At 40.6% G+C, this 13,681-nt stretch overlaps 1 protein-coding gene across 1 annotated transcript in view; it reads right to left on the reverse strand.

Moving 5' to 3' along the window:
* The window catches only part of cadpsa (Ca2+-dependent activator protein for secretion a), a 208,567-nt gene that overhangs the window by 113,596 nt on the left and 81,290 nt on the right, over window positions 1-13,681 (reverse strand). Inside the window, exons 4-8 of the mRNA XM_023424816.2 lie at window positions 10,472-10,552; window positions 9,044-9,280; window positions 5,315-5,436; window positions 927-1,038; window positions 622-761 (exon numbers count right to left, since the gene is read on the reverse strand). Of these exons, the coding sequence (XP_023280584.1) occupies window positions 622-761; window positions 927-1,038; window positions 5,315-5,436; window positions 9,044-9,280; window positions 10,472-10,552 (692 nt within the window). The remainder of the gene's footprint in view (window positions 1-621; window positions 762-926; window positions 1,039-5,314; window positions 5,437-9,043; window positions 9,281-10,471; window positions 10,553-13,681) is intronic.

Here is a 13,681-nt window from a genome sequence, read left to right on the forward strand (position 1 = left end):
AAACTCCTTAGTTTAACATGTGTGCAGTACTGGAATGAATGACAGAATGTTAGAACATTAACCTAAGACTTGTGTTCTTCTCCTCTCTCAGTATCTTCATTTCTTCTGATCATCATTTTCAGTCTTATCTACACTTTAGCTTGAATAGTACCACATGTAAACAAGAGCAATATTACCCTTTAACGCTACAGTACAATAATCTATTTTCAAATTCCTTCATTCTATGTTGGATTCTTAGTAGGATAAAATAGATGACCTTCAACATTTAACCAGGTTTCTCAGAGGCCTTGCACAACTGTTTGTACTCCACATGCATGGTCTCAAACTCTGGATCCTTTTGTGTAATGTGTAAAGCTGTCACAAAAATAACACAGGAGGCTATAAAATATTACAAATCCTTAGCTCTTAGTAGTCTAAGTGATATTTTGACCATTGGTTTGATCATGCCGGCGCGATCAGAGACTGCTTAATGCACCTGTACGGCCTGATGTTGGCCGGTGTACAGAACCATGATGACACAGGAAACTCTATAATGTGTTCAACATTCTAACTTGATAAATCAGAATAAGTGAATAGAGTGAAAGAATAACTTCCAGCGTGCAGAATTTCACTGTCACTTACCCACAATGCTTCATGTTTTGTGGTTTGTCCATGCGAATGGCCAGTTTGATCTTGAGGTCGCTGTCTGGACACCCTTTAGACACTGTCATCTTATGAAGCTCAGACTGCTTGGGACTGTTGGGAGTTGGGTGTAGCACGACCTGGGGGTAACAAGGACACATGAGCTATATGTACATCTATCTATCTATATATATGTATGTATGTATACTATATGCTATATATACAGTATATACTGTATATATGTGAGCTATATAAGACATTTAGTGATTTACATTCAGTGATTTAAATGAACCAAAATTTCTTACCCTTCCCAGCTCCTTATCTTCCAGAGCCAACACCCCTGTGCTCTCAGTGAACAGCTTCACTTTGACAGCAGGTAATGGCTGGGTGGTGGTGAAGTCACCCTGGGTACCCCAACTACACACACACCCGCACACACACACATGCACACAGAAAGCACTGTGTTAGAGATGATGATGTCTCTGGGGCCGTGACTAGCTTTACTTCTATTTACATGAATCCAGCTAAACTGGTACTGCAGCTAAAACGTATATATGATGAGAATAAATGAATGCTACATCTGTCACTTTATAATACTGATATAAACAAGCTGAAGGGAGAGCATGGACAGCTCACGGAAACATAACCCATCATTTCAGAGGCTTCATTTCAATCTTGTTGGAGTCACCAAATAATGATCAAATCAAGGAGTGGAGGGGCTTTACTGTCCGGGGAGGGTAGAAGATGAGGGGTGGTGCTCATCAACCAGTGGCAAGAGAACAGGAGAAGCCTGGAAAGCTTCAGAAAAAGGAGACATCTAAACTTCAGGAGGTCTAACACAGACATAGAAGTCCAGCGCTGCGTCCAAACAGGTCTAAGAGGTAGTTAAACCAGCTCCACACAAACCCACTTCAGGGATCAGCTCATGTCCAGCGGCGCCTAGTTACCCAGAAAAGTTCAGTAAATCCAGCCAGTTCATGAAACAACTACCATTCTGTTCACTTTTATATAACTTCCAGTTACCCCCTCCTCTCACGTCCCCTGTCTGTCCTCCTCCATGCTGCCTCTGTTAGTTTTTCCCTGCTACCCCAGCTCACAGTTATCTCTGATTTATAAATTCCTCCCCCCTTCCTTTCCTATCGAACTGGAAAAGGCTTATTCTGTACATTGTCTTTTCCCTTTCTGGTTTCTGTGGCTGTACAGCAGAGTTATGATGTTTCCACTGGAGAAATCCGTTTAACATCCCACTCACACCTCAGATGTTACACTCGCATCCTCTACTGAACAGAGGAGACAAAAACTCAAGGGAAGGATGAACACCGAGTCAGAGAAATGCTGCAGATCCAAAAAAGTAGTCAGAGGAGAGATTTGTAGAGGCTTTACAGCTGTATTTCATCTATTATTAACCCAGTCTATAGAGGAAATATCTGTGCACTGGTATTGACAGAATCATCAACTGCAGAAACGTATGAGTGCAGCTGCTGTGACATCACCTGTAGGTTTTTGTATGATGGTAGAGTTTCAAGTTTTACAATATCTAATTAGCTACTATGTTAAGCAAAATGAAGTGTGTAGAGGCCGTGGCTGTGATTACTTTAGGATTCATTACTTGTTGAACACACTATCTTGTCATTACAGCATTAATACAATTTCTGGCCCAACATCTGCCCGGGTCCTCAGCCAAGGTCTGGGCCATATACTACCACATCTGGGCAAATTCCAGCTGTTATCCTCTGGTATTGACAGAGTGGTCCAGATGTGGAAATACCATCTGGCAGTCATGCTCTATATGGGCCAGATTTGGGTCGTGGAACCAGAAGAAAACAAGCATGTTGCCCAAGTTACTTTGCTGTCTCATGTGATCATTAAATAATACCAACCTTTTTATATTTTTTATGTGGAGTCTATGTTCCCAAATCAGCTGATCTCAACATACCGAGCTTTGTTATAAATAAACAGTTCTCCACTGAACATTAGATAAAATCACACACTGTCCCTGATCATCACAGATTCTAATGAAGTAATCTGTTGTAATTAACAGACATAAACAAGCCTTGGTCAATTATGTTGTCACTGACATTTGACATGAGCAGATAACAGTTATTCCACTGCAGCGTGCTGAGACTGTGTTAGTGTTACTGTCCCTGTAATGTTCCTACAGGGACTGATAATAACACATGAACAGTTTACAGGAGCCAGCAGTGAATCAGACAAATAATATTCAATATTCAACAAAACTATAATATTCCTGAAATACTGCAGTTCTCCTACAGACCTTAGATCAGACAGAGAACACAGTCAAGTAAAATAGAACTAATCTCCATGTATGCAAATGTAATAATAATAACAATTTTATAATAATGGTAATAGTAATATTAATGACTGAATAAATGACATGGAACACAGCTTAAAATATCTACAAATTGACACTTTTTTTATTTATTTATATATTTATTTATTTTTTAATCACCACTGCCACAAAGTGCAGCTCATGGGGATTGTTGGGTCTGTAATAATATAATAAAGAGCACAGTCCCGACTTGTTCTGTATGAAAAGTTACCTATATGAAAATTTAACTGAACTTCTTTCCTTCGGTTATAAAATGTATTTAAAGTCAATTCTGGTTCTGAGTCTTGAGTAAAATATAAAGCCTTCCATTATTCACAGATGACACATGAAGAATTTCTGTCTGTGTCTCACTAATATTGTTTTTACTATTAAGAATTTAAGAAATCTTGGTATTTATCTCGACACCAGCCTCATATCTGAAATGCATATTCAGAGACTTATATAATAGTTAGTTAGTAGTAATAGTTAAAGATATCTTTATAGTCAGAACAGGTAATATATTCTTTGTAATAATATATATATATCATTTTCATAATGAAAAGTCATTTAGTCAGACTGGCTGCCTCATTTGGTTTGACTGAACAAAAACCAAAGTATAAAAGTTGTTTTATGAGGGGCTATGTGCTGGACTATGTCTTGGCTGTGAGTTTAGTTACCAGGCAGGTGATTGGTCCCAGCCAAGAAATAGTCCATCATTAAATAAGTGTATTTCCCCTGATGTCAGACTATTACTGTGACAGTTATGAAGGGCAGCAGGCTACAGTGATTAGCAGTGTAGCTTCAGAGTAAGGAGGTAGATGTTTTCAAACTAAAGTCAAACTTCTGTGTGTAAAATGATAGTTCTCCCTGTGTTTATTTTTATTTTCGTTTCTGTTGTTATGTCTTTTATACCATTTACTAGCAATAAAAATAAGGATCTTTTCCGACACATTTTTAAAATAATTACTCTTGTGTACTTATATTGCTGATATGCATTCACTGTTTGAGCAGAGAGCAGTAAATACAACACAGCCCTGGACAGTTCATGGCAATGATCTCACACCACCTCACCTCAGTGTGCAAATGTTCTCTTTTGAATTTTAACTCTGTATTTGTGTGTGTCTTGACATCATTGCCAGTCAAAAGTGAATCATGAAATTAAATGTTCACCCCCAGAGTCTAAACACTTCTCAGAACATATTTTCTTCCTGACAGGCATACCCTCTGCATGTAGCCTGAATCAGACGTTCTTATGTTCCATATAATATAGCCACTGCTCGTGGAACAAATCTGAGCAGGCACAATGAAGTCTGTCCCTAAGCTCACAACCCCCTAACCCCCCGACACAGCTAGAGATATGCAACACCGAACTGAACATGACATTTCCTGAAACCATGCCTCAATGCTGAAGGAGCCCCAAGAAAACAGCTGTTAATGCTAAAATTAACTATGTAGCAATAGCAAAACTTGCAAATAGCTTAGTTCACTTAGCTTTCGCTAACTACATGCACAAAACAATCATATTTACCAGCCATGGCAGTATGTGTGTGTGTGTGTGTGTGTGTGTGTGTGTGTGTGTGTGTGTGCAAGCAAATTTTACTTCAATAGGGCTTCATTTTAGATTTAAGGTTAGAACAGGGTTAGATATTTACATAGACCAAGCACTTTTTTAGAAACACCTGGAAACCTGCTTATTCATGCAGTTATCCAATCAGCCAATCATGTGGCAGCAGTGCATAAACTCCTGCAGATCCAGGTCAGGAGCTTCAGGTTCACATCAAACCTCGGAATGAGCAGAAAACCACGTCCAGGTTCCACTTCCTGTCACCAAGACCAGAAACCTGAGGCTGCAGTGGACACGGACTCACCAGCACTGGACAGCTGAAGACCTGGTCTGATTGATCTGGATTTGTGCTGAGGCAGCAGATGGTAGAGTCAGAGTCTGAATCCATGGACCAACCTGCCTTGTGTCAACAGTCCAGGAATGTCTCAGTCTATCTGAGTATTGTTGCTGACCATGTTCATCCCTTCATGGCCACAGCTCACCATCTTCTCATGGCTCCTTCCAGCAGGATAATGCTCCATGTCTCAAGCTGGTTTCATCACAGTTAGTCCAGTGAACGTCAGTGACCCTCAGAGTAAAGTTTCAACATCTGGTGGATCCATGACATGAAGAACTGAGGAACTACCCAGTGTTAGTGTGGTGTTCCTAATAAAGTGCTCAGTGAGAGACTAGGGAATGCATTATGTCAGGGAGTGTCCTCACAAGTATAGAAAGATCAACAAGTGTGTGTGTGTGTGTGTGTGTGTGTGTGTGTGTGTGTGTGTGTGTGTGTGTGTGTGTGTGTGTGTGTGTGTACATACGTGGGCTTTGACGCCTCAGCCTGGTCTGTTTGCAGCTTGTGTCCTCCCTCCACCTCCATGGTGCAGTAAACAATCCTGTTTGGAGCCAAAGACTTCAGACCCTGAACCTCCATAATCACCACCTGCAGCAGACACACACACACACAGTTTAAAAACAAAAGGAGACAAGAGAGGTATCACAGCCCAACATCACAAGTCTGAACAGCAACTGAGAAAGAAACAAGAAAATAAAGACAACACCGTCTGACTGACAATAGAGCTGCTCAAACAATTGCTTGACTGTTGGTTATATTTGAGGGTCAGAAATGACTGCTACCTGTGGTGAACAGGTATTAAATCACTGTTCTGTAGTTGTGCAGCTGTCTCACCCAACACTGACACTGACACCTCTGTTTAGTGGTCAGCTGAACTGAAATACTCAATAATCCATCAAAGAGCAAGTTGAAATGGACAGACTGGAGCTATTCAAGCCATCTACCACATGGTGGCAGTGTTGCACATTTTTTGGTTTGCCATATGAAACAGGGTGAGCAAAAAGTGATTTGAAGTGTTTTTGGTTTTTTCTTTATTTAATGGTTTTGGAATATATCAAATTCGATTAAAACACCTTTGTGGGCAAGAAAACAGTGGTTTTAATAAAGTGTCATGAACTGTACTTGACACATCAGGATATACAGTATCTTCATTATCTCCCATGAACTAAGAAAGCTTCAATTGTAGAAATACCGTAAATAACAGGCTGAGTTTGACATATATGTTGTTATTACTTTGAACTGAGCCTTTACATAACATGTGTCACCAATTGACTGTTTTGATGATGAAGTGACTGATCATCTTGAAGAAACTATTTAAATGTAAAATGAGGATTCTGTTAATTGGATGTTAAAATTTCCACGAAGGCAACCATGTTTCTATAGTTCGAAAACTGGGAGCGAAGGAAACAGATTGTACAGCTTTAATGAAATTACAGAACAACTGTAAAGAGCAAACAACATGTAATTAATGCCTTGAGCCTCCAGAGTAACTGTTTCTTTAGAAGAGTTTTAATTGTTTGATGCTCAATATCAGTTTTGGTTGTTTTGGAAGATGAGAGCAGAACCCTGTCACCCTGTAAATATACATATATTTCATACATGAAGCATGAAACATGACCACAGATGGAGTCAATATTGTGCAAGAAAACACTGGAATTGCATTCACATTTTTTAATCTCACCCAGGTCAATCTTGCAGAGTGATTAAAGCTTGAATTCATCATCAATAAGCTTCCATACAGTTGGTCCAGTTGGGTGTAGAAAGGATTTCTTGAGTGAGTGTCTATGAAGCTTAGCATAAGTTCAATCTCCCCACTCCACTGACTTCGGGCACTTGGCAACCAACCAGATCTCGCCACGATTCCAACCAGCCAATCACGTTGTCCCTGTCATACTTTAAACTCTGTTCTCCTCTGTCCTGCTGTCAGATGTCATTTCAGTGCAGTTGCACCCCATTTCACCTCCAATTTTCATATCCAGTCAGGCAGAGCTCATCATCACATCCAGATCTCCAGCTTCTGCTCTTCCTATCTCCAGGACAACTACCAGTGTTCACTTCACACAGCCTCAACCCCCTTTTTCACATACTGTATGATGACATCACGATGAGGTCTAATCACCAAAGACTCTCACATCTCTCACTTTCCTCTCTTGTTTTGCACATGGCAGTAAAAGTTTATTCGTTAACAGAAATTAGTCTCTCCTGATTCAAATGACTCTTTTTCAGAATCCAAAGAGAGATGCACAAATTGTGGGCAGGTGCTGCCTGGCTATAGAAAACATTCATTGTACAAAAGAGGAGCATTTCTCCCACCTCACCCACATTGATTTTGTTTTTACTGGAAGAGATGGAAATGTGCCTTTTTTCTCTGAGATGCTAGAAACCATCAGCAGGGGGGCAGTAAGATAATCACGGTGATGCTGGACTGATAAGCTCGATTTGATCTTGGTGGAGGATAAACACCCACAGAGGCTGGGCACAGGTACTGGACAGGAAATTTATCATCCAAGTTGAGATACTGAGCTCGGTATCCTTTTCCTGTTCAACATAGAAATGGACTTGCCTGTCAACCAATTAAGGAAGGGTTAAAAAATTCTGTCAGTCAGTGGAAATCCTGGAAACATCTAATCTCATTATCAACTCCAGACGCTGATCCAGAGAGACTGTCCATGGTTCATGAGGAAAAACACTGTGGTCGGGCAGATTTCAACATCAGAAAAAGCTTTATTTGCCAGTCTATAGGCAACAGGTTTTTGACCACTAGTAGCACTGTGGCGTAATGTTTTTAATGTGTGGGCCATCATCTTTTTTGTATCTTGCTCCGAGATCACGGGTGATGTGATACTTTCTACTTTGATGCTGATGGTTTCCTCCTATTCCAACGAATGACAGTTGTTAGCACCAACAAAGATGGATAGACAGATGGATGTAAACAATACAGGTTTTAAAAATCTCAAAGAACACTGAATGTAAACATAACTGTTTACAAGAGCACCTTTAATATGTTTAATTTCTGAAGAGCTCCACAGTTCTTACTACCAGAGGATGATTCTTAATGACCCAGCCATTTTTCCAACATCTCTGAATATTCTACTGACCAGCTTTTTGGTCTAAGAAATTTGGTTGTTGTTTCCAAGGAGAGGTGTGTGATTCTGCACAATCTTTGCTCAGTGGCTATCCTAGACAGGATAGAAGCCCATCGAACAAACCAAGAACCCTGCCTCACATGCAGGCAATGGGTAGAGGCTAGGTGCAGCACAGGGGCCCCACACTGGGGGTTTGTGACAACAGCAATGCACTGTATTGTGTCTTTATGGGAGATTTATAGTTGTCATTGCAAAATGTGCCAATATGAGGGGCTCCACGAGCTGATGTGTCAGTAACATAAGAGTTTGATCCACCGGGATGACACATTCAAGAAACTCATCTGTAATTCATTCCATTTATAAGCTAGTGGACGGCCGTTTACCCAGGTTCAGTGTTTACCTGAGGGGTAACTGGAGTTAAACAGACCTGATATCTGCTCTGGTGAGCAGCGCTTTTAAATATAAGAATAGAAGTGATGAACTGAGGCAGCAGGTGAATAAAGGATATCTCAAACATGATGGTTGACTGTACAATGATTTCCTGTCCTTGACATGTCAGTACCTTCAGATCATTTGGAAGCACAAGTAAGTAAATAGAATCAACAATTACAGTGAGATTTATTGACTTTGGGAGCAGTATTAGAAAAACTTAATGGACATTGTCCAGAGCTTCCAGACACATCTCCTGGTCTTCATCAGCTGAGGGAGCTTACTCAGTTGCCACAGAGATCGAATTTCAGTCATGAGATGTAAGAAGTAAGTCCTTTAAGTGGAACTCTCTGTTCAAAGATTAATGTGGAAAAATCCACCATTTCTATTTTGGAAAATAAAGCACTTCACTCTGTCAGTCAGTCTAAAGATGTAGTACACTAAACTGTGTGAGAACATTCATGCTCCCATCAGGATGAACCATGTTTATTATAATGAACCTGTGTCCTTTTCTTAAGCACCGAACTGAGGACAAACTTTAGTTTGTTTTGTCCAGAAAGTTCACATGATGATTGCTAATGTCATCTAATGTTACCTGTTGTAACCCAAATCAGTGTGTCCTAACACAATAACAAAGCCAAACATCATTAATAAGAACTGTTGGACAAGCTTCCACCCACCTCCAGGGTGAAGGACAGCACCACGTCAGATTTGGACAGCGTGTTCTCGTCCTCCTGGCCCATGTCCATGATAGACGTGTTGTGGCCTCGTTTCAGCTTCTGTAGCTTGAACTCTCCTCCCTTGGACACTGGCATGCTCTCTAGGTTGGCCATCAGCAGGTTGACAGACGATCGCAGCTCCTCAATGAACATTGCCTCCATCTCCCTGGAGGAGAACCTCGGAAACCTTCCACCATGCTGGAAAACAGGAAGACGGCTAATCAGTTAATGAGCTCTATCCACAGAATGTCTAAAACAACCTACAAGCTGCTCAGGTGAGCAGAGATCTGACCGCGAAACTCAATGTGAAACATGAAAAAAATGTGTTTATTATTGTAAGAATTCAATCTGAACTGTCTACAATTCTTCGATCTAATTGGAAATAATATTCCTTCTTTAACACACTCTACGTTAAATGTTGTCCAACTGAATTACATTAACAAACCAATTTTGCACATTGGGGGAAGGCCTGGGAACGGTGCCATCTATCCATCCATCCATCCATCCATCCATCCATCCATCCATCCATCCATCCTTCCTTCCATCCATCCATTCATCCATCCATCCATCTAATCATCCATCCATCCATCCATCCATCCATCCATCCATCCATTCATCCATCCATCCATCCATCCATCCATCTAATCATCCATCCATCCATCCATCCAACAATCTATTCATCCATCCATCTAATCATCCATCCATCATCTAATCATCCATCCATCCATCCATCTATTCATCCACACATCTAATCATCCATCCATCCATCCATCCATCCATCCATCTATACAATCATCCATCCATCCATCCAACAATCTATTCATCAATCTACACATCCATCCATCATCCATCTATCTATCCATTCATCTATCCATCCATCATCCATCAGTCCATTTAATCATCCATCCATCCATCTATCATCCATCCATCCATCCATCCATCCATCGGTCCATTTAATCATCTATCCATCCATCTATCCATTCATCTATCCATCCACCATCCATCAGTCCATTTAATCATCCATCCATCCATCTATCCATCCATCATCCATCAGTCCATCCATCCATCCATCCATCGGTCCATTTAATCATCCATCCATCCATCTATCCATCAAGCCATCCATACATCTATCCATCCAGCCATCCATCCATCTATCCATCCATCCATCCATCCATCCATCCATTCATCCATCCATCGGTCCATTTAATCATTCATCCATCCATCCATCTATCCATCCAGCCATCCATACATCTATCCATCCAGCCATCCATCCATCTATCCATCCATTCATCCATCCATCCATCCATTCATCCATCCATCAGTCCATTTAATCATCCATCCATCCATCTATCCATCCATCCATCCTTCCATCCATCAATCAATCCTTACCCGAGCTATCTGGTCTGCCATTTGCAGTCGTCCGTCCAGCTCTCTTCTGATCTGTGCTGCCTGCTCATCAGGGTTGTCCAGCTGGAGAAACAGACAAAATGTACTGAGATGGAATCACAACAACATATATTGTGTCATGAGAATAGTTAGGATAACAACAATAATGGAAAATCTTATTACTAAAGGGAGGAAAAGAAAAACTTCTACCACTAACCAGGAGAAGTTAACAAATAAAACAAATATAGAGGTAAAGTTACTGTCCAGAATCAACCATTTCCAATCAAAAATACTTAAAAGCCTAAATGTAAACAGTGCCAAAAATGTCCCTGTATGACAAATAGGCAACAGACTAAGAGGAGACTCCATCATCATCCATCCATCAGCTGCTGTGACTGGCCTCTCTGCTAACCTTAGTACTTAAAACCAAGTTCTTATTTACATGTTGTCTTTATTAACATATTTAGCATTAGCTTTTGGTTAACTTATTCACTAAGCGTTCAGAAATTTCCCTGCCAACCTTTTTCCAATACTTTCGTTGAGAACATGTCCAAAATGCATCTACAAATTTTAAGGAGCAAGGTTTTTTTTCGAGTGGGTCCCAGTTATATTGTGCATTCGTATGTATGTTAGTGTGCAGGTGGCACAAAGGGGTAAACTTAAAGAGGATGTTGAAGAGAGCAGCTGGATCCTGTACAAACCCAACAGAGTGCTGACTCTGGTTGCTTGATGTTACAGGGAAGTGAGATAGAAATGAATATGACAACAGATTGTACACCAACCTGATAATATTTTTCAGTATGCTGGACATTCAGTTTGTTGGACATGTTTCTGTTTTGGACATTTTCAGGGGTTGGCTGGAAACGTACATCACAGAAGTTTGGATCAGTGTAAGGGAACACAGCTTGTTTGTGTTTGTTTGTTTTCTGTTCTGGCCTTCTCAAGTAAAATGCAGAAGACTGATCAGATAAGACCAAATAAGACCAGAGTAAGAGACTGAAAATTGCCCTCTGGGACGGACATATTGCTACCATTTCTCAATACCTTCCTACTTTTCCAGGTGGTCAGGTGAAGCCTTGCTGCTTACAGAGGCCAGTGATACTGAGAGCAGGGATCAATCTAATAACTTTCAGGAATTCATCAGCAGCTCTCTCCCCAGGCTGCAGGATCAATACTCTCTCTTCAGCGCTGCCTGCTGATTAGGAAGGAGCTGGAGCAGGTAAATGGTAATGTAATTACCCCCATACACCACTATACCATTTTCCCAATTACACTGTGGCAATAGTGTAACAAAGTGCATAACTGGTTAGGTTTAGGCAACAAAAGCACTCTGGTTAAGGTTAGGTAAAGAGCATCGTGTTGGTTAAATGTGAATAAACATGTCACTGGAAACTTTTTCTTTATTAAACCAGACCACGACATTTGCCTAACCATTAGCCAACTGCTGTGAGAGTCTCAACAGAACCATAAACAGGTGGAATAATGGGTAATGAGGCAGTGGCTGGGGTCCTTTGTGATGCCGACGACCTCGCAGGTGCAACATGTTGTATGGAGAGATACAACATACTCCAAGTTGCTGTAGCTACAGTTGCTCCCTTCTTCAGCTTTGTGTTTCCTTGGTTCCAACAAATCTAACAGAGTGAGTCGTCTTCTTTCTAGTGGATCGTGAACTTCCATCCACATCACATCAGTAGTTTAAGCCTATAGACTTTATACTTTTGAGCCATGGACCTTCAGTATTTGCTCAGTATCCACATCGTAATGACTGTCAGAAGTACAGAAAACCTAGTGTTCTTTTTCTATTCAAATAAATGTAATGCTTTTGCCTGTAAATGTCTCCTTGAAAAACACATTATTTGATAGATTTTCATCCCTAAATATTCTTCATGCTCCCCTCACAAGTGAGCCCTGCTTTTACCCCTTGTTTAAGTCTCGCCCAACTACTGAGAAAAACATCTGGCTCTTGAGCTCCTAAATCCTCCACCATGTCCACAAGCTGTTTGCTAACTATGCATGTCTGCTGTTTGGTGCCATGCAGGTTTGTCAAAGCTTTTTCCATTGAACACAGCTGCTGATGCTGCTGGAGATGAGGTCGCGTTTGTATGCTGAAAATAGAGCTTTTGATTGACAGAAAATTAACAGTCAACTATTTTTATAATTGCTTGAATCTTTTCAAGCAACAGCCTCTCATAGATTTGTCCCTTCTCATTGTCATATATGACAGGTGTTTTCCATTGGGAAAATAATAATAAGATTATTCAATAATATGAAAAGAAAACGTTATCATGTTAATCGTTAGGTGCAGCCCTAGCTGATAACCAAAACAAAGAACTTAAAGAGACTAAAAAGCTCATTCAAGCTGAGGAGAACCGGGGACTGGAGGCTCATTTTGCTCAAGATTAAATATGGAACCTTCTGTCCGTACTCTTGAGTTCATCTGGTCTGAATTTGTGCATGTTGTGTGAAAGTGTATGAAGCGGAGCAGTACCACTGAAAATCGTTGGGGCAGTGTTGCCTATAGCTCAAGAAAGACGCAACCACAGAGCACCACAAAGACATCTTTTAAATGGCTGAACTCTTTGAGGAGAGGTTATACAATGTATTTAGATCACCACCACAACAGTGCCTCCGTGTCTGTATGACGTCCTCCTCCACCATCTTTTGTTGTTTTCAGAAACTGATTCGTGTGGCAGTGTGTCCGCTCTGACCCGTTAAACATGTGTGCTGTTACACAAACACCACGCACACACTACACATCCTGTGTGTTCCTGAAGAGCTCGACGCACAGCAGCTTAAGAAAACATGCAAACAGACAAAACACAAATACATCAGTTTGACAATATGTGCTGCAAATAACGCACTTGCATGGATGCATTTTAATTCATTCATGTTGTCAGTATTTGTAGCTATGTGTTGTCAAACTGATGAAGATGTTTTCTGAATGTTTGTGTTTTCTCTGTTTGCATGCGTTTTCTTATGCCGCAGTGTGTTGAGCTCTCTTGGCCGCTGTAGATGAGCGGATTTAATAAATTGCTTGTTGTTTTAATAAACATATTTTCAGTTTTACATGCTGCAGAATGCTGCTGCAGCTCTTGGAATAAAGCCAGTCACAGAACAAAATATACTGTGTTATACTAAACTGGACTGTTATCTCTTATATTATAGTCTGCATTCCCCCTACTTCCTATATAAGCTGTTTGATGGTTGCCTCGT

This window comes from Seriola lalandi, unplaced genomic scaffold, assembly GCF_002814215.2.
Source record: "Seriola lalandi dorsalis isolate HSWRI2012SDOR001 ecotype SW California unplaced genomic scaffold, Sedor1 jcf7180002054748, whole genome shotgun sequence".
In the NCBI taxonomy this organism is placed as follows: domain Eukaryota; kingdom Metazoa; phylum Chordata; class Actinopteri; order Carangiformes; family Carangidae; genus Seriola; species Seriola lalandi.